Source organism: Pelophylax lessonae, assembly GCF_965119305.1.
Source record: "Pelophylax lessonae genome assembly, chromosome: 10".
NCBI lineage: Eukaryota > Metazoa > Chordata > Amphibia > Anura > Ranidae > Pelophylax > Pelophylax lessonae.
Window position 1 is genome coordinate 201,783,995 of NC_138777.1, and position 20,458 is coordinate 201,804,452.

General features: G+C 43.6%; 1 protein-coding gene across 1 annotated transcript in view; it reads left to right on the forward strand.

Moving 5' to 3' along the window:
• The window catches only part of UTP4 (UTP4 small subunit processome component), a gene marked incomplete at its 5' end in the record, with an annotated part of 69,834 nt that overhangs the window by 25,279 nt on the left and 24,097 nt on the right, over window positions 1-20,458 (forward strand). The window contains 4 exons of the mRNA XM_082269744.1: window positions 8,685-8,781; window positions 14,962-15,026; window positions 17,942-18,064; window positions 19,700-19,856. Coding sequence (XP_082125870.1) covers window positions 8,685-8,781; window positions 14,962-15,026; window positions 17,942-18,064; window positions 19,700-19,856 — 442 coding nt within the window. The remainder of the gene's footprint in view (window positions 1-8,684; window positions 8,782-14,961; window positions 15,027-17,941; window positions 18,065-19,699; window positions 19,857-20,458) is intronic.

The following is a 20,458-nucleotide window of genomic DNA, read 5'->3' on the forward strand; positions in this document are numbered from 1 at the left end:
CGCGCAGACCATTGCATTGCGCTTGGTCGGCCGCGACACATTCAAGTAAGTATGCGGGGCCGGGCGACGAGCTGGATGTTGAGATCCAGTGGTCACCCCGGTTTCTGCCTACGAGCGCGTGCAGACCAGAGCTCCGCGCTGGGTCGGCCGCAACGGAGTCCCATTGGAGGGACTGACCTTGCGAGTTAAAAGTCTCGCTTGGACGCCAGGAACCAGAGAGTCGAGGCGTCCGGAGTGGTCCACAACCCCCCACCCCGGTGGAGAGGGTATTGTGAAGAGAGGGTGCCTGTCGGTTCGGTATGGTGAGTAAACGTTCCCTTTTTTCCTCGTTATGAGGCAGTATGAATTATGGGCCCCTCCATACATGGTCAGTATCTGTCTGACACTAAAAGTCCCCCTTGTAAATACAGCATGTGTTTGTTGGGAAGTGGACTTGGTTTGAGAGCTAACACTCTACCCAGCAGACTGTAGTATTACAGCAGACATAGGAGGTATAATCCTACCTTAATTGTAGTGTAACTCCTGCAGATCGATAAACCGCCATTTAGCAGAGATGCAGGTGGATGTGCTGGGAAAAACGATTTCGGCAGTCCGCCGCCATTTTGCCGTAGACCGGGTGAATGAATGTCCTTAGGTCACGCCGGCCGCCATGTTTTTGGAGTCTATTGTCTCCTGTATGGGGGCGGCCATGTTTGATGAGCTCAGCTACCTCGTGGAGAGCTGGGAACGCCTGAAGGCGTACACAGGGGGCGGAGCCACGTCCTACCCGGGAAAACTAACACAGCTCTTTCCAGTCTGTAAAAGACAGACGCTGACTGCAGTTGGTTGGAAACTTCTCTGCATCGGGTGGTGAGCCTTGAGGGTCCCTCTCTCTCTCTGTGGGGATCGAGAAGCAGGTACTCTGAGGGGCGCTATTGCGCTAGGGGGATACACATAAACAGAAAAAAAGAGGTATTTTTTATTTAAAAAAAAAAAAAAAAAAAAAGTTTTTGTTTTTTCTGGCAGAGGTGTCCTGAATTAACATGGACCCTGCCACTCATGTATCTCCACCGGATCCCCTCGAGGTGTCTGCAGGATCCTCCAGCACCCCACTGATGGTTGAATCATTGTCAGCTATTATGGAAACTTTTGTGTCCCGGGTGGAAGTGGCTTGTCAGGGACAGGGCGCAAGAAAGCGACCCCCGCCTAACCCCTTATTATCTGAAACTTCGGATTCAGACTCTGAGCCTATTTCTGCAGTTGCAGGTACTTCATCTGGTATTGGTGTCTCGGGTCCTGTCTCTTCAGACAGTGAGGAGGATGTTTCGGCATCAGCCATAGCCCGAGAGGAAGCGTTGGTAAACGCACTCATTGTATCTGTTCAAGAAACCTTAAGATTACAGGGTATTCCGTCGGAAATAGCTGAAACTGAAATCCCCTTTGGGACTAAAAAACGCATCAAAGTAGCGAAGGTTTTTCCATTGCCCAAATGTTTTGGCAATCCAATCAAAGAAGAATGGAGTCTGCCAAAACGCACTTCTGCTATTTCTAAACGCATTAACAGGCGTTATCCGTTTGAGGAAACCCTCATTAAGAAATGGACAGAACCACCTGTGGTGGATTCACCAATTGCTAGATTGAATAAAGCCACGGTTATTCCTTTAGAAGACGCTCCGTCTTTTAAAGATCCAGTGGATCGCAAGATAGAAGCTATGTCTCGCACCATGTTTTCCTTGATTGGATCAGCTTTCAGACCTATAATAGCTATTGGTCTGGTTTCGCAGGCTGTAACTGAATGGACCAAGTGGTTACGCCGGGACTTAGAAGAGGTCCCTCAGGCGGTATCAGATTTGTTGGAACAAATGATACAGGGGTTACAGTTTGTGTGTGATGCGGCGTTAGACGCCACTCTATTATTGGCGCGAGCATCAGTTTCAGCAGTGGTTCTCAGGCGTACACTGTGGCTAAAAGGTTGGTTAGCCGACCAAGGTTCCAAAAAAAGCATTGGCTAATATCCCCTTTTTAGGAGAGCGTCTATTTGGAGCCAACTTAGATGAGATCATTAAGGATCTCACGGGAGGAAAGAGCACCTTTTTACCGCAAAATGTTAAAGGTAAAGGACCTCGTCAAAGACGAGGGCCTTCTTTCTCTGCTCACAAAAAGTTTTTTCGTCCCGCGGGTGAAAAAATTAAGTCCTCCAAAGCTCCTTCAGGAGGCTTCAGGGGATGTTGGTCGGGCAAGCAAAAGCCCGCCCCCTCCAGACCTGAAGATAAATCGTCCAAAGCCTGAAGGTGCGCCCCCACCCATAACTGGGGTGGGGGGACGTCTTCGCCGGTTCCCGGATCCATGGCTTTCCAGAATCCCGGACAAGTGGGTTTGCGAAGTCATAAGGTCAGGGTACAAGATCGAGTTTCGATCTCTCCCACCGGCGCGATTCTTCCCTTCCAATATCCGACTATCCCCGGATCGTCTAGAAGATCTGCGGAGAGCAGTCACGGATTTACTACAACAAGGAGTGGTAGTCCACGTTCCTTGGACAGAACGTTTTCAGGGGTTTTATTCAAACCTATTTACAATACCCAGGAAAGAGGGCAAAGTGCGTCCAATTCTGGACTTAAGGGCACTCAATTCCTTTCTCAACATAAGAAAATTCAAGATGGAATCCATTCGCACAGTAGCAGCCTTCCTGCATCCAGGGGATGTCCTAGCGTCCATAGACATCAAGGACGCCTATCTTCACATTCCCATTTTCGCAGGACATCAGCGGTTTCTACGCTTTTCCGTAGAAGAGAACCACTATCAGTTTGTGGCGTTACCTTTCGGTCTCGCCACAGCTCCTCGGGTCTTCACGAAGGTGTTGGCCCCAATGTTGGCACTACTGCGCCAAAGAGGCATATCGATTCTAGGTTACCTAGACGATCTCCTGCTTCATGCAGCGTCTCCTCAGACCCTGCTACAAAACATAGAAATTACAATAATTTCTTTACAGGAATTCGGGTGGCTGGTGAACCAGCAAAAGTCATTTCTGGTTCCCACCCAGAGGCTCGAATATCTGGGTCTAATTCTAGACACAGTCAGGACAAGAGTTTTCCTTCCGGTAGGGAAACTCCGGAAGATTCAATCAGCAGTCCAGTTGTTACTATCCAACAGCTGGTCTTCTCTTCGAACTTGCATGAGGGTTCTGGGGTTGATGGTGGCTTCCTTCGAAGCAGTCCCATTTGCCCAGTCCCATACCCGAATTCTTCAGCAAGAGATTCTTCTCAGATGGAATCGGAATCCGGAATCCCTGGACAATCGGATCCGATTGAGCAAACAGACCAGAGAGTCTCTGGTCTGGTGGCTTCGGTCTCCGATGCTCAGCCAGGGAAAGTCATTTCTGCCAATATATTGGACGATAGTGACCACGGATGCCAGTCTATCCGGATGGGGAGGAATTCTCGGTCAGTTATCTGTCCAGGGACTTTGGTCCCCGGAAGAATCCAGGTTGCCGATAAATGTATTGGAACTGAGAGCGATCAGACTTTGTCTGATTCACTGGACCGAGCAGCTCCAGGGCAGCCCGGTTCGGATCCAGTTGGACAACGCCACGGCCGTGGCTTATGTCAATCACCAGGGGGGCACCAAGAGTGTCCGAGCGGCCAAGGAAGTGGCTTGCATTCTTCGCTGGGCGGAACGATTTGTTCCAGCGATCTCTGCGGTGTTCATTCCGGGGGTGGAAAATTGGCAGGCAGATTATCTCAGCCGTCAGACTCTGGATCAGGGGGAATGGTCCCTCCATCCAGAAGTTTTCCACCAGTTGTGCCTACGTTGGGGCACCCCGGATGTGGATCTGTTGGCATCACGATTCAACAGGAAAGTACAGAGATTCGTGGCTCGCTCCCGCGATCCTCTAGCAGAGACCGCAGACGCACTGATCGCCCTGTGGGGGCAATACCAGCTAATGTATGCCTTCCCTCCTCTCGGGTTACTGCCAAGACTTCTTCGCAGGATAGAGGAGGAAGGAATTCCAGTAATCCTGGTAGCTCCGGACTGGCCTCGCCGAGCGTGGTACGCCGACTTGGTCAGACTGGTGGCGGACGTCCCATGGAGACTTCCTCTCAGGGAGGACCTACTGTCTCAGGGACCGATCTTCCATCCTGCTTTACGATCGCTGGCTTTAACGGCCTGGCTATTGAGACCCAGGTGCTGAAGGACAAGGGATTGTCAGCTTCAGTTATTCCTACTCTAGTTAAAGCAAGGAAAGCGACTTCCAGAAAGATTTATCATCGCACATGGAAGTCCTACATTGCATGGTGTGAACCTCTGGGGTTCCGTCCACGGTCTTATTCGGTTAGTCGAATATTAGCTTTTCTGCAACAAGGGGTTGAGCAGAAACTGGCCTTGAGTACTATCAAGGGTCAGGTCTCAGCCTTAGCTATCTTCTTTCAGAAGCCTTTGGCTACTCATTCCTTGGTGCGGAATTTCATCCAGGGGGTGCGACATCTGGCTCCGCCAGTGCGCGCGCCGTTACCACCCTGGGATCTTAATTTAGTATTGTCGGTTCTTCAGAAACCTCCCTTTGAAGATATTAGGGAGATTCCTCTACCTACGTTGTCCCAGAAGGTGGCCTTCTTGGTGGCTATCACTTCTGCACGCAGGGTGTCAGAACTGGCCGCATTATCTTGTCGTTCCCCATATCTGGTGGTTCATAGAGATAAGGTGGTTCTTCGTCCGAATCCATCCTTCCTACCAAAAGTGGTTTCAGAATTTCATCTGAATGAAGAAATTGTATTACCTTCCCTGTGTCCTAAGCCCAGTCATCCTCGGGAGTTTGCTTTACACTCCTTGGATGTGGTCCGGGCGATCAGGGTATACTTGAAAACGACAGACTCGTTTCGCAAGACGGATTCACTTTTTGTGATCCCGGATGGACCCAAAAAGGGGTTGCCTGCATCTGCCGCGACTATTTCCAAATGGATCAGACAGACGGTGGTACAGGCTTATTCTATTAAGGGTCGGGAGCCCCCGTTCCCTGTTAAGGCGCACTCCACTCGGGCACTTAGTGCGTCATGGGCCTTTGGCCATCAGGCGTCGGTGGTCCAGGTGTGCAAGGCGGCTACCTGGTCGTCGGTGCATACCTTTACAAAACATTATAAAGTTGATGTAATGGCATCGTCTGATGCCTCGTTTGGCCGCAAGGTTTTGCAGGCCGCCATTTGAGGAGACCAGTGGTCTACCTCGAGGGTTTTTTTCCGTTGGAATTTTTATTTGAGTCACATTCTTTGTTTATAATGAGCCTTTAAAACTTCTAGTTTGGCACCGGTTGGGCCTTCTAGATTGGATTTTGATTTCTGTCAATCCCACCCCTCATTTGTGGCACTGCTTCTGGATGTCCCAGTTCTTGTGAATCAAGAAGACTACGTCTGTCAATGAGCGACAGAGAAAATCGGATTTTTGTAAGATCTTACCGTAAAATCCTTTTCTCTTAGCTCATTGACAGACGTAGTACCCGCCCCTCTATCATTGAGTTGGGTTGGGTTAAATTCTCTGTTGCTGCTTTGTGACAGAACTGATGCCTTGTAGCAGAGAGAGGGAGGATATACCCTCTGGGACTGCCCCTAGGGTGGAGCCAGAACGTTTTTTCTTTTCTGCCTATTCCTACTCCTGCGGAGACAACATAACCCAGTTCTTGTGAATTAAGAAGACTACGTCTGTCAATGAGCTAAGCGAAAAGGATTTTACGGTAAGATCTTACAAAAATCCGATTTTTGTGTCACTAGCACTTTTTAAATTTTTAGTGATTTTGTATATGATTATTGGTTGTATATTTTGGACCTTTATACTTTTTTTTATCACACTTGTTATAAGAGCTAGTATTTCAAATATAGTTTTATTTATACATATATTTATTCTTTTGCCACCGTTGCACTACTGAAATTGCACTCTATCATTGCATTCAAGAATAACACTCAGGGACACCAGCGCCTTTTTACCATTTTTCATCCAGCTATAATATTGTATCTTACAATTAAAAGGGCAGCAGCTTACAGGACCATTAAACCCTTAAGAACCAGGCGCCTTCACACTAATCCTATTAATATATATGTGTATATGTGTGTGTGGATGAGGAGTGTAAGAAAAGATGAATCCAGCATCCACTTCAGGTAGTGCACCTTCACCTTTAGGCAAGTTACTGCGCTCACCTCAAGCCTAGACCTCTGTGTTACCAGCAGTATCTTTGCAATTCGGGTGCTACAACTCTCCAGCCACTGTCCCACTTCCAGCGTGTGTAACAAAGGGTCAGGGAGATATACATGGAATGCAATGAGTGAAATAACCTAAGAGTGATCAGCTGACGCAGACCCGCTGGACGTAACGCGTACGGGGGAAGGAGCTACCTATCCTGATGTCACCTGCTGCCATCTCCTACACAGCTGACTGGACACTGGCTTATCTTTTTATTGGTGTATGGATTTTCTTTCATTGTAAGTGCAATACCAAAAAAATATTATTGAATTTTTGATTCAACTGATCACTCTTAGATTATTTCCCTCATTGCATTCCATGTATATCTCTCTTATGGGGAGCCCTGGCTGATCAATTGAGTCTGCTCCTGACCCTTTGTTACACACGCTGGAAGTGGGACAGTGGCTGGAGAGTTGTAGCACCCGAATTGCAAAAATATTTCTAATTGACCTGCTGGTAACACAGAGGTCGAGGCTTGAGGTGAGCGCAGTAGCTTGCTTAAAGGTGAAGGTGCACTACCTGAAGTGGATGCTGGATTCATCTTTTCTCACACTCATCATCCATGGCTTCCTTTCATGGGACTTATGGGTTTACCTGCTCTTTTGTTAAAATTGTATTTTATTTATTTTTATTTGAATGCATTGGCTGATGTTTTAAATGTATTGCGCTGCACTTATTTTAGTTGTTTTATTGGTGTTTGGGTTTTTGTGATTAACCTTTTTGTGTTCAGCTGCATTTATTAATTTCTCTCTCCCATGTGCTAAAATATTTCTTATGAGATTTATATATATATATATATATATATATATATATATATATATATATATATATATATATATATATATATGTGTGTATATATATATATATATATATATAGATAGATAATCTAGATCTGTGTATGTGTGAATATATATATATATAATATATTTTCTGGCGTATAAGACTACTTTTGAACCTCAAAAAAATCCCCCAAAAATGGGGAGTCGTCTTTTATACGCCGAGTATAATATCTCCAAGGTAACCGAAGTATAAGTATTACTGGTAGATGAAGATTAGGGGGGTCATCTTATACACCGGAAAATACGGTGTATATATGTATATGTATGTATATATATATATATATATATATATATATATATATATATATATATATATAATTATGATCCTGTACTTCTGGGTATTGGGCGAGCCGCCGGTGACTCACTCCCGCTGTGATTTTTACACAGTGGGAGCTGATCAGTGGGTTCCGCGGTGTTTCTGTAAAGAAGAAACACCAATCAATGCCTTCCACTAGTAAAAGCACCTCCCCCACTACAGTATATCACCAGCTAGGCACACAGTTAACCCTTGGATTGCTCCTGATGTTAACCCCTTCCCAGCCAGTGTCATTAGTACGGTGATAGTGCATATTTTTAGCACTAATCACTGTATTAATGTCACTGATCCCCAAAAAAGTGTCAAAAGTGTGTTTCCCTGATTTTGTCTGTCACAATAACACAGTCCCGCTATAAGTCGCTGATTGCTGCTATTACTAGTTGGAAAAAAAAATCCATAAAAATATCCCATAGATTGTAGACGCTATTACTTTTGTGCCGAATCGCAAAAAATGGCCTGGTCATTTAAGGGGGCAAATCCTTCCGGTCCAGAAGTGGTTAAACACCCATGAAGAATATTCTTCCAGACCTGACTTCATTTTGGCAGCTCTGTTGGCAAGTCTCCCTGATGTGGGATTTTTTTTTAGGGCAGAAATATCACCAAAACAAAAAAATGTCTAAAATGTTAATTTACATATATGTAAAAAAATACAATAAATGAGTTCAATAAAATAACAACATAGCTGTTGACATATATTGCTGTTGTGTAAATGTAAACTCAAATCAACTGTGATAGAGATAGAGATTTGAACCCAATGCATTTTGAAAAATCATATCGTTTTTCTTTTTCAGAGGTATATGGTTGGTTACACAGTTTTTTCTGGCATATAGGCCCCTTTCACACTTGTGCGACTTCCCGTGATTTTGCCGCGATTTTGACTGGGCTTGAATGTTTTGGCCTCAAAATCGTGCCAAAGTAGTGCAGGGACTACTTTGAAGTCGGTACGACTTCAAGTCGCACTGATATGAATGGGGCTCATTGAAAATAATGGAAAACGACTTGTCATGCGATTTTGCGGTCCAAAATCGCGGGACAAGTCACACTAGTGCGAAAGGGGCCATAGAGAGAAAATACGATACAGTTAAATATACTTGTTTGCACTGACCTGCTAGGGCATAGTTCAAAACACAAAAGTGCGGTTTTTGTGATTGCCTGTCACTTAAAAGGCTAGACCAAATGGGGGCCACCTTAGCTCCATGGAACCACAAGGGGTACATGTGGTGAGGAGCCAATAATTAGAAAAATTTGCCAAAATAGACCAAATTCGAATTTATGTTTAAACTCTACGAAAGTGCATATTAATAAGCGTGTCTTTCCCTTCACAGCGCCATCTTGTGTCTTGCGCTCAGGCTTCCCGCTTGCTGCTCTTCCAGTTCCCCGATCATCTGGAGCTCTGGCGTCTGGGTCAGACTGATCAATCAGGTTTGGATAAAGTGATAGCTGGAAGGCAGAGATGACACAAAAAGTACTGTGAGTTAGGCAGTTAAAGTGGACCTGTACTTTGCCCATTGTGCTCCCTGCCCAGTGCCCCATTTATCCACTGGAGGAAAGTCCGATATTCAGTACTTCCTGGTATGAGGAAGCTTACCATTCGTTCCTTCCATGAGGCAGCGCTGGGTGAGTTGGCAGTGAATTACCAGTCCTGAGCACAGTCTCATGGCAGGTGAGGGGCTAGTATAGGCAGTTGGAAGGGTATTTCATTTTATCTAAATAAAAGTACTACAAGAAAAAAAAAAAAAAACACATATAATTATATATATATATATATATATATATATATAAACATTTTTTTGTATTTATTGTTTATTTTTAATTGTTCTATTAAATTGAGAATATTTATGTTCTGCAGCACACCTACATATTGGAAAAAACAAGCCTCCATCCCCAATACAAAAATTATTTTCATTGGTTTGCGGGACTTTAATTGAGGCAAATTAATCCTTGATTGTATGAAATAAACATTTTAATAAAGATAAACCATTGTAACAAAAATAGATTATAAACCAGTAGAAAGGGTCTTCTTCAATGCATAATAAATAAATATACTAAAAATAAATATTATATAATGATAATGGTTATGCATTTCATGGAATACAACATTATTTAGGTAAGTCAAATTACAATTAAAACAGGTAAGTATATCGACATACTTACCTGTTTCAATTGTAATTTGACTTACCTAACTGATGATGTATTCCATGAAATGCAAACCAATATCATTACCTGTTTTAATTGTAATTTGATTTACTTAAATTTTGTTGTATTCCATGAAATGCGTAACCATTATCATTATATAATATTTATTTTTAGTATATTTATTTATTATGAATTGAAGAAGACCGTTTCTACTGGTTTATAATCTATTATTGTTACAATGGAAGGCCAACAATGGTCTATCTTTATTTCATACAATCAAGGATTAATTTGCCTCATTTAAAGTCCCGCAAACCAATGAAAAGAATTTATGTTAAATTGTTCAATGTTCCATTTGATCAACAGAGTGGCTAGGGAGTCTAGGGAAGGCAAGTATATAAACTTAATGCTACTAAAGTCTTGTTTATTTTATTGTTCTACTTACCTGCTCTGTGCAGTGGTTTTGCACAGAGCAGCCCCCAGCCTCCTCTTCTCGGGTCCCTCACCGGCACTCCTGGCTCCTGCTAAATGCCCCCACAGCAAGCAGCTTGCTATGGGGGTACCGGAGCCTCTGCTCTGTGTGGTCCATTCAGACATGGAGCGGTGGCTCGGCCCCTCCCACTTGCTCTCCTCATTGGCTCACTGACTTTGACAGCAGCCAGCGGTGTCTCAGCCAATCAGGAGGGAGAGTCCTGGGTAGCCGAGGTTCTTGTGTAACATCACTGGATCGAGATGGGCTTGGGTAAGTATTAGGGGGCTGCTACACAAGGTTTTGTTGTCTTAATGTATAGAATGCATTAACCTCCTTAGTGGTATTCCCGACTGTGGCTCTGGGTTAATTTTCAGTACCAAAAGCTGTAACCCCGAGCCACTTCTCGATCCATAGCTTGTGGAATTTGGGAAGTATATCAAATGATTCTTCAAAATTTCCAACGGAGCGATGTGCCAGAAAGAGACATCAGAATCATCGCTGTCGTCACTTTCCGTACCTGATGACGAATTTTCCCACGAATCGCTATCACTCAGTTCTTTGATGTTTTCCAGTTTGTCTAAACGCGCTTTTGCACAAAAAGAACGATTTTTGGACGCCATGGTCGTTCTCAATTTTCCAGGCACAAAAAAACTGGAAAAGCACAGGCAGGGCACTGGAAAAGTCACCAGGTGGAATCCTGTGGTGAAATGGCATGATACAGTGTAATCCGTTAGGATCATCTCATTTGGTGTATTTAATTTTTTGAAATTTCCGCCGGTTCCACCCCCCTCCATTGCAATGCTCGCAGGGAAGGGAACCGGAAGACAAGTGCCGGCATCGGCTGAGCACACAGCGGGAGGATGGCTGGGGATCGCAGGGGAGGACGGCGGGGGATCGCAGGGGAGGATGGGGGGGTAGGATGGCGGGGGATGGGGGGGGTAGGATGGCGGGGGGAGGATGGCGGGGGATCGCAGGGCAGGATGGCGGGGGGAGGATGGCGGGGGATCGCAGGGGAAGGTGAGTTTTAAAATATAAAACAGATTTCCATGCAAAACATGCATGTACCGCTTTTAGCACAGAAATCTGGACATAATCAGACCACCAGGGAGGGTAAGATAAAAAAAGAACCTTCAGCCTTTTTAGAATCCCTTTAATACAGGGGCAGTTCTGTCAAACAATGGCCTTTGCATTAGAACAGAGCTGCCCTCAGACACATGCGTTCAGGTGCACAGCAAAAATCTGCATTTGGCATGCTTTGCCTTCAACACAATCACATCTCAGTGTGACATGCGGTGTCCATAGGAAGGCAACACAAAGCCAGCCAAACTCCCCTTCAAAGCTGTCATCCATCCTCCACTATCGAAGTCAAATGGAAATCTGCTGACCTGCGTTTCCAACAATTCCTGTGTTGATAAGCTGTAAGAACCCGTTCACACTGGGAAATACTGCAACGCACGCATTGTTTTCATAGGGCTGTTGTGTTCGCTCATTAAAAAATAGTTCACTGACGCACAAATTTACACCCATTCAGTGTGACACGGTACGTTCACACGCCATTTACAAAGAGTGCCACTGGAAAGCGCTGTGTGCATGCCACATTAATGTGCATTGTGGTAACAAAAACACGTTTTATCAGGTGTTCCTGCAATGCACCAGTGTGAACCAGCCCTAAAGCTGCCCATACATTATACAATTTTCTTTTTCAATTTCGTTTAGATTTACCATCAGTTATATAGTGCAAGGGCCTGCCTGATTGCATACAAATTGAAAATGTTTAGGTTTGACCTCGTGTTATATGGTTTTGGTAAATCTAAAGGAAAATGGTATAATGTATGGCCAGCCTTTGTGTCCTTATTCTCAAAAAAAAAAAAAAAAGTGACTGCTCCTCTTTTTTTTTTTCCTTTCCCCAAATAGTTTTTTTTTATTTTTTATTTTTTTTTTTAAAAAAAGCTTGCAGTTTTAATACAAAACAAACAAAAAGGAAAAAAAAAAAAACATTCACATGTATTCACAAAATGCAGGTAGGCTTCCAACCACGTAACGGCTATAGCTTGTACATCAAGGCAGATAAACCTGTGAGAATGGTGCAAAGGATTTTACATTGGCACTAAACCTATAGTAATCCCTCATATTAAAACGATTTTATTTATTTATTTTTTTTTTTTAAAATAACAAATATAATACTTCCTCTGTGCAGTTGATTTTGCACAGAGCAGCCCAGGTTCTCTTTTTTGGGTTCCTCTTCGGCTCTCCTGGCCCCTCGCTCCCTTTAAGTGCCCCCACAGCAAGCAGCTTGCTATGGGGGCACCCGAGCCGATTCACAGCTCCGTGTATTCATTCAGACATTTAGCTGCGGTTCGTCCCTGCCCCCTCTCTCTTCTCATTGGCTAACTGACTTTGACAGCAGCAGGAACAAATGGCGCGGCTGCTGTGTCTTAGCCAATGAGGAGGGAAGTCCAGGACGGCAGTCCCAGACGGCTGAGGCATTCATGGACATTGCTGGATCGAGATGGGGCACAGATAAGTATTAGAGGGGCTGAGGGGGGCTGCTGCACACAGAAGGTTTTTTATCCTAATGCATAGAATGGATTAAGATAAAAAAAAACTTCTGACTTTACAACCTTTAAACATTAAGATCTTTATGTAATATCAAAACATGTGGAAGCTCCAACTGAGTATATTCAAAGCAAACCAACTGAGTATATTCAAAGCAAACCAACTGAGTATATTCAAAGCAAACCAACTGAGTATATTCAAAGCAAACCAACTGAATATATTCAAAGCAAACCAACTGAGTATATTCAAAGCAAACCAACTGAATATATTCAAAGCAAACCAACTGAGTATATTCAAAGCAAACCAACTGAGTATATTCAAAGCAAACCAACTGAGTATATTCAAAGCAAACCAACTGAGTATATTCAAAGCAAACCAACTGAGTATATTCAAAGCAAACCAACTGAATATGTTGAAAGCAAACCAACTGAGTATATTCAAAGCAAACCAACTGAGTATATTCAAAGCAAACCAACTGAGTATATTCAAAGCAAACCAACTGAGTATATTCAAAGCAAACCAACTGAATATGTTGAAAGCAAACCAACTGAGTATATTCAAAGCAAACCAACTGGATATATTCAAAGCAAACCAACTGAATATGTTGAAAGCAAACCAACTGAGTATATTCAAAGCAAACCAACTGAGTATGTTCAAAGCATTCACTCCAACATATCCATCCACCTTGCCATGGCATTAAAGTGGTTGTAACCCCCCCCCCAACAAAAATAAATAAAATAAAAACTGATCCTGATTTTTTTAAAGCAGGATACACGCTGCACCAGTAGGTCACGTGAGTGCCCAGCGACACTGTAGAAAAAGATATTTTGCGCAATAATTTTAAAAGACACAGATACTGCAGATTATAGCATCCTGTAAGAAAGGGGATTACAGGATTTCTCAGTAGTGATTTTACAACCACTTTAAAGCAGAGTTCCACCCAAAAGTAGAACTTCCGCTCATTTGCTTCCTCCCCTCCCCTCCGGTGCCACATTTGGCACCATTCAGGGGGGAGGGGGGAACGGGTACCTGTTTTTGACCGGTACCCTTCCCCACTTCCGGGAGACGGCGCCGCAACGCTGTCCCTTGGAAGTTTGGCCCTCTCCTCCTTCCCCCGCCGCCGAGCCAATCCGAATGGACAGCGCGCTTTGCGCATGCGCAGTAGGGACCCGCCAGTGAAGCCGCCAGGCTTCACACCTGGGTTCCCTTACAGGCAATGGCGGCGGCAGCACCCGACAGACAATGGAAACATCGGCTGCTGTGCCGACATCGCTGGACTCCAGGACAGGTAAGTGTCCTAATATTAAAAATCAGCAGCTACAGTATGTATATAGTATGTGTGTGTGTACAGTGTATGTGTGTGTACAGTGTGTGTGTGTAGCTGCTGACTTTTAATTTTTGGAGGGGGAGGCGGGAACACCGCTTTAAGTTCAAAAATGCATCACACAAGATTTTTAACACCACAACTGAATTGCAACAGACCACTGTAAAGACATACATAGAATAGAATTTTCATGACCTTTTCTTGTTCTAAAAGTGCCAATATTGGTCAACAATAAATTTAAATTTATGATATTAATTAAAAAGTAGATTATAATACAATTATATATAAAAAATAAATATTTTTTAAAAAACTGTCATTTTCGGTTTCAGCCAAGTTCCTCCTGCATTTTCCGTTTCGGCACCAAAATTTCCATTCGGTGCACCTCTAATTGTAGCCGTTATTTTCAGGTGTATTAATGAGATTTGAAATGTACAGATCTGAAAAATCCTTGTGTTTAAGCTTTATGAAATTATAGAGTTAAACCCCATATCTCCTCCCCAGGTAATCTGTTATTTTTCTGGTATGGGCAAAGTACAGGTTCACTTTAAATACAGTTAAAGTGTTACTAAACCCAGGAGCCTCCCTTCACTTTATCTGGTCTCCCACAGTACATAGGGCATGGAAATAGTAAATTCTAAATAGAATTTATAAATAGTAATTCTAAACTGATTTACCTTTTCTCATCAGAAGTATATAGCAGTCTTGTGACTTCTATCAGTGTCCGGCCAAGCACTGGTTAAAGCTTGTAGAAGGATTTTTTCTAACTGAGCTATGAGACTGCAAGACCCCTGGCCCTCTGTCTGGTCAGTGCTGATTGGCCCTGTGATGATCACATGCACCCCCCTAAGGGGAAAGAAAAAAAAAAAAAAACCTCTAGCAATATGCATGTGCAGCCTGACTCCATAGACTGTGTTATAAGGGGTTAGTAGAAGAATGGGAGGATCAGAGAAGCCAGGATCAAACAGGCATGCTTTACTGCATATACAGACTGATTTTACTGTTGTGGGTTTAGTAACACTTTAATAGTTTAGAATATTGTATTTTAAAGTGCTCTAAAAGTTGAATACTTCTTAATATGGTTTGTAGTATTGTAAGCATTCTATTCTGTGCCCGTTAGGTAAAGACGGGGATGTCCTTCCTGTGACACATGAACAGGAGCTCCTTCTACAGCTGAAGAGAAAGGTAAGTGATATTATTAAGGGTCTTAAAAAAATGTATTGAGACTTCTACACTACTATGAGTGGTGTGACGGGTCAATAAATATGCAAAACCAGTGTACTAAAGGTGGCTGCTTAATACCGACTGCGTTCTCACATATAAAGTCAGAAATAGAAGAAACGTGAAGCGCTACCTATCCAGCTGGCTCGAAACGCATTTAATGCAAACAGATAATGAATCATGTGATTGCATTAGCGTTCAATATGTGCATACATATTGCTAATCATATAGTCCTCATAATTATGTGAGTTATGTCTTTGATTGGAGAAAACAGGTTTTCACTATGACATCGGTACTCCCAGTGCTCAACAATCTGATCCGGCGTTTACCTTCACCACACCATAAGTGCTCCCCTTAGGAATATGCACTCACCAGAAATACAATGATCATACGCCTGTAAGCATAGGTTGCTTGCACCCTTGAAAGCCAGGAACACCACTGCTACCACCGAATGACCACTGCAACCAGGAATCCCTCAGGGACCGGACCGTGCCAAATGAAAACGAAATAGGAGGCACAATAGTGTAATACTGTCTTGCAGTTTTTTTATTTAAACAAAACACACAAACACCAAAGTAGCCCCCCTAATCCAATATGCTTACATCAGATAATAAAATATCAAGCAGAAAATAGTGGTAACCAAGGCGTACTGGCCAGCTCACCGCTGCTGAAGGGTCCTCCTCCAGCTTGTCTGCGGCGAGTTCCGGACTCCAGCCATGACGACTTTGGTTAACAAGGAGACAGCGTGCCTGCGTTCCGACGCGTTTCGTCGCATAGGACTTCCACCGAGGAAACCGTTTTGTTTAAATAAAAAACTGCAAGACAGTATTACACTATTGTGCCTCCTATTTCGTTTTTATTTGGCACGGTCCGGTCCCTGAGGGATTCCTGGTTGAAGTGGTCATTCGGTGGTAGCAGTGGTGTTCCTGGCTTTCAAGGGTGCAAGCAACCTATGCTTACAGGCGTATGAACATTGTATTTCTGGTGAGTGCATATTCCTAAGGGGAGCACTTATGGTGTGGTGAAGGTAAACGCCGGATCAGATTGTTGAGCACTGGGAGTACCGATGTCATAGTGAAAACCTGTTTTCTCCAATCAAAGACTTTATGGATACATAACTCACATAATTATGAGGACTATATGATTAGCAATATGTATGCACATATTGAGCGCTGCTTGATGTGATTAGTGCTGAATATTTATCACTTTTAGTATTTATTACATTTATAAAGATCGTTTATTTTTACAGTAGCTGCTATCAGTGAAACCTATGATATTTAAATGATTTTAACTGTATGAAACATCTCTTGTATCACCAGCGCTGGGCGAGTGTTTGAAGCTTCCTTTCAACCACTTTTTTCCATGTGATTGCATTATATGTGATTATTTGAGTCAGTTGGATAGGTAACGCTTCACATTTCCTCTAATTTTGATCATTAAAGGGATTGTAAAGGCAGAATTTTTTTTTTTATCTTCATGCATTCAATGAATGAAGATAAAATAATCCTTCTGTGTGCAGCAACCCCCCCCCCGCCCCCTTAATACTCACCTGAGCCTATCTTTATCCAGCGATGTTGCAGGAGTTTCTCAGCTGCCCGGGACTCCCCCCCTCATTGGCTGAGACAGCAGCGTTGGGCAATTGGCTCGCACTGCTGTCAATCAACGTCAGTCAGCAGAGAGGGGGGCTGGTCGCGGCTTCGTTTGTGTGATTTGGCTCTGCTGCCCCCATAGCAAGCCGCTTGCTGTGGGGGCACTTAACAGGAGGGAGGGACCCGAAAAGAGGAGGATCCAGGCTGCTCTGTGCAAAAGCGCTGCACAGAGGAGTCAAGTATAACATGTTTGGTATTTAAAAAAAAAAAAAGACTTTACGGTCACTTTAAGGGACTGTTCTGTGTGCCTGTTCACACCACAATGGAGCCAAAACGCGCAGAGCAGTGCACAATACTGCAAACCATTCCCAGCATCTTTTTTTACCCAATGCGGTCAGCCTGATTGGATAATGAAGAGAAAAGCAGCAGACTGAGGATCTCATCGGTCACTATGCTTTTTCCTCCTGCCAGCATGTAACGTCTTAGCGTATGAGCACTGCAGCATCACTGATTGGCTATCTGAGCTGATTTTCCCTCTCCCAGTCAGGGACTTCAGGAGGCTGATACAAGTCAAATTCAGACACTGCCTACATTTAAAAAAAAAAAACCCTTTTATTGGTGTTTTAAAGAGGTTGTAAACCTCAGAATTTTTTTTTTTTTTTTTTGAAAAAATGAACACCTGAAAGACAAGCACATAATGAGCTAGAATGCATCACATACTAGCTCATTATGAAATACCCTAGAACGAAACCCTGCATTGCCGACCGCTCACCTGTCTCATGGATGACATGTTCTGTCGCCCCTTCTTCCGGGTTTGCGGCATCCGGCCATCTGAATGGCTGGAGCCACAATTACGTCACTCCCGCGCGCATGCACGGGGTCACGGCACTGAGCTCTGAAGGAACGCCACGAGTGGCCGTTCTTTCAGAGCGCATGCGCCAGTGACGTCACTGACTGCATGTAAGGTAAATATCTCCTAAACGGTACATGTTTAGGAGATATTTACAGTACCTATAGGTAAGCCTTATCATAGGCTTACCTATAGGTAAAAGTTACAGAGGAGGGTTTACTTCCTCTTTAAGGAATACAGAACTGCATTAATTTGTGTATTTTATGTCTGTCTGGAGATCAGCTAGAAGGGGGTCAGTTTTGACGGTTCCTTTAGGCATACATTTTCTCTGTTGGCAAATCTTTATATTTTACTTTCATGCCTGTGTTTTTTTTTTTTTGGTAATGGTTTAAACTGGGTGAAGATGATGGACTGACCCATTATTTGCTATCTCTGTTTAGGGATCTGAGAGTATACGATGTAGCTGTATCTCCCGCTGTGGGTCTTGGCTCTCCTACGCCACCGCCTCTCGCCTCTTCCTCCATCGGCTGCACTACGACAATAATAATTTCAGTATCAGTAAGGTGAGAAGTGTGTTGTATGTAAAATAGATGTATGGTACTATATCATCACTTTGTTCTCCAGAGAGTGAGGAGTCCCTACCATATAATATTTGTTTTAAAGAGACCTGATCCAGCCATAAAATATTGCAACTGTCATCTCCCCGCTTTATAAGCTTGTGAAATTAAAATATCTGTTGCTTGGGGTGACCAGTCTTATTCAATCTGTCATGTATTTGTTGCTAAAGACAGAAATTTTATATTTTGGACACTTTATGCTGTAATAAATTATATTTTTCATTTGGAGTAAAATTAAACAAGGATAGCGGCATGGCAACACTTTATCCACTTACCGCACAGTGACGTAGGGATACGTCGGCTAACTTTGCGGGGTTATACCAGGGTGATGCCTCTAGCTAGAGGCATCATCCTGGTACCCTGGTTTAGAGCCGACGGTCAGCTTTCCGTCAGTAACGACCGATGCGGCTCGGGAGCTGCTCGATCGTTAACCCGAGTGAGCGCCCCCCTCCTGCTGCTTTCCCGTCCCACCGGGAGACCCGAGCACCCAGCCGGCGCGTCAGCCGGCTGGATGGAGTCCCGATCTAAGCCGGAAGCGGCTTTGATCGGGTCTCCGATGATGTAACCCGGAGGCAGCGTCCATGATGTCACTTCCGGGTTACTCTGCTGCAAAAGGCGGCAGATTTTAAAAAAAAGACTGCATTCAAAAATGCCGTTTGCGGCGTTTTCAATACATGGAAGTGCAGTGGAGGGGTCTAGGGTCTTTTAGACCCCCGATCCCTCCATAAAGAGTACCTGTCACTGCATATTGCTGTCACAAGGGATGTTTACATTGCTTGTGACAGCAATAAAAGTGATCAGATTTTTTATTTTTTTTTTTGAAAAACCCTTTAATAAAGTTAAAAAAAATAAATAGGGAAAAAAAAAAATTGTAGCTGGCCCCGTCAGCTTGCGCGCAAAAGAAAACGTATACGGAAGTTGAGCCGTAAATTAAATCGCTGTTCAAACCACACATGTGAGGTATCGCCGCAATCGCCAGAGCGTGGGCAATAATGTAAAGAAAAGAGCTACACTCTAACTCTAAACTGGTAACCGTTAAAAAATTTTAAAGCGTCACCTATTGAGATTTCTATTGACCGTAGTTTGTCGCCATTCCACGGGTGTGCGCAATTTTAAACCGTAACATGTTGGGTATCTATTTATTTGGCGTGACGTCATCTTTCACAATATACAAAAAAAATGGGCTAACTTTACTGTTTAGTAAAATGTGATTTTTCGTAATTTAAAAAAAAAATGGCGTTTTTAAAGACCGCTGCGCAAATACCGCATGACAAAAAATATTGCAATGACCGCCATTTTATTCTCCAGAGTCTTTGCTAAAATATATATATATATAATGTTTGGGGGTTCTAAGTAGTTTTCTAGGAATAAATACTGATTTTAACTTGTAAACAAAAAGTGTCCGAAATAGGCCTGGGGGCTTAAATGGTTATAGAAAAGCTTGCTTTTTTTTTTTTTTTAAGTCCATCTCCAGTATAAAACCTATCTTTGTACACACAGGTGTATTCACCTTACCACCTTTTGATCAGTTTGATATCTGCCAGGGCATTAAAAAAAAAAAATTTGTATCCCAATATGCAGGTTCCTAAGTTCGACCAACCACCAACCGCAGCTCTGCATCTTAAATTTTCTCATGACTCCAAACAGCTGTATGTGGGAACAGAAAGAGGATGCGTTCATATTATGGACCTGTCAAAAGGCACCTGCCAGCACAGTCACACTCTTCAACCACCATCAGGTAATGTGGCTGTGAAATATTAATGGAATTGTGAGAGAAGACATCGTACTTTAAAGCCCAGGTGCAGCCAAAATCAACAACAGAAAAATCAGCACAAGGTACATAACTTACAGTCAGTTGTATGTGTCACTTGTGCTGATGATTCTTCTGTTAATGAAAATCTTTCTCTGTCCGCCATGCCCCCTGTAATCTTCCGGTGCGCTGGGGGTTAATACAGAAAAAGGGCTGTCACATCCTAAGGGTTGTCCACCCTTTACACTTAGCTCTTCCATTCAGAGCTTCTATGAATGGAACATGATCTAAGAATGGAGGATGGGCGGATTGATAGCAGGACAGAAGAGGAATAGGCACAGGGGACACAGACAGGAGAATAGATCTTGTAATGGTTTTTTAGACTAGACCAGGGGTGCCAAACTCAATTTCATCACGGGCCGCATCAGCATTATGGTTGCCCTCCAAGGGCCAGTTATACCTGTAAGATTAGAAGTCCAGAGCACCGCACGACATGAGATGTCAAGAGCCCCCCCCCCCCCCCCATCAAAAGTCAAGAGTCACCCTCCCTTCCTTGTATCACAATGCAACCCCTTATCTTGTGCTACTGC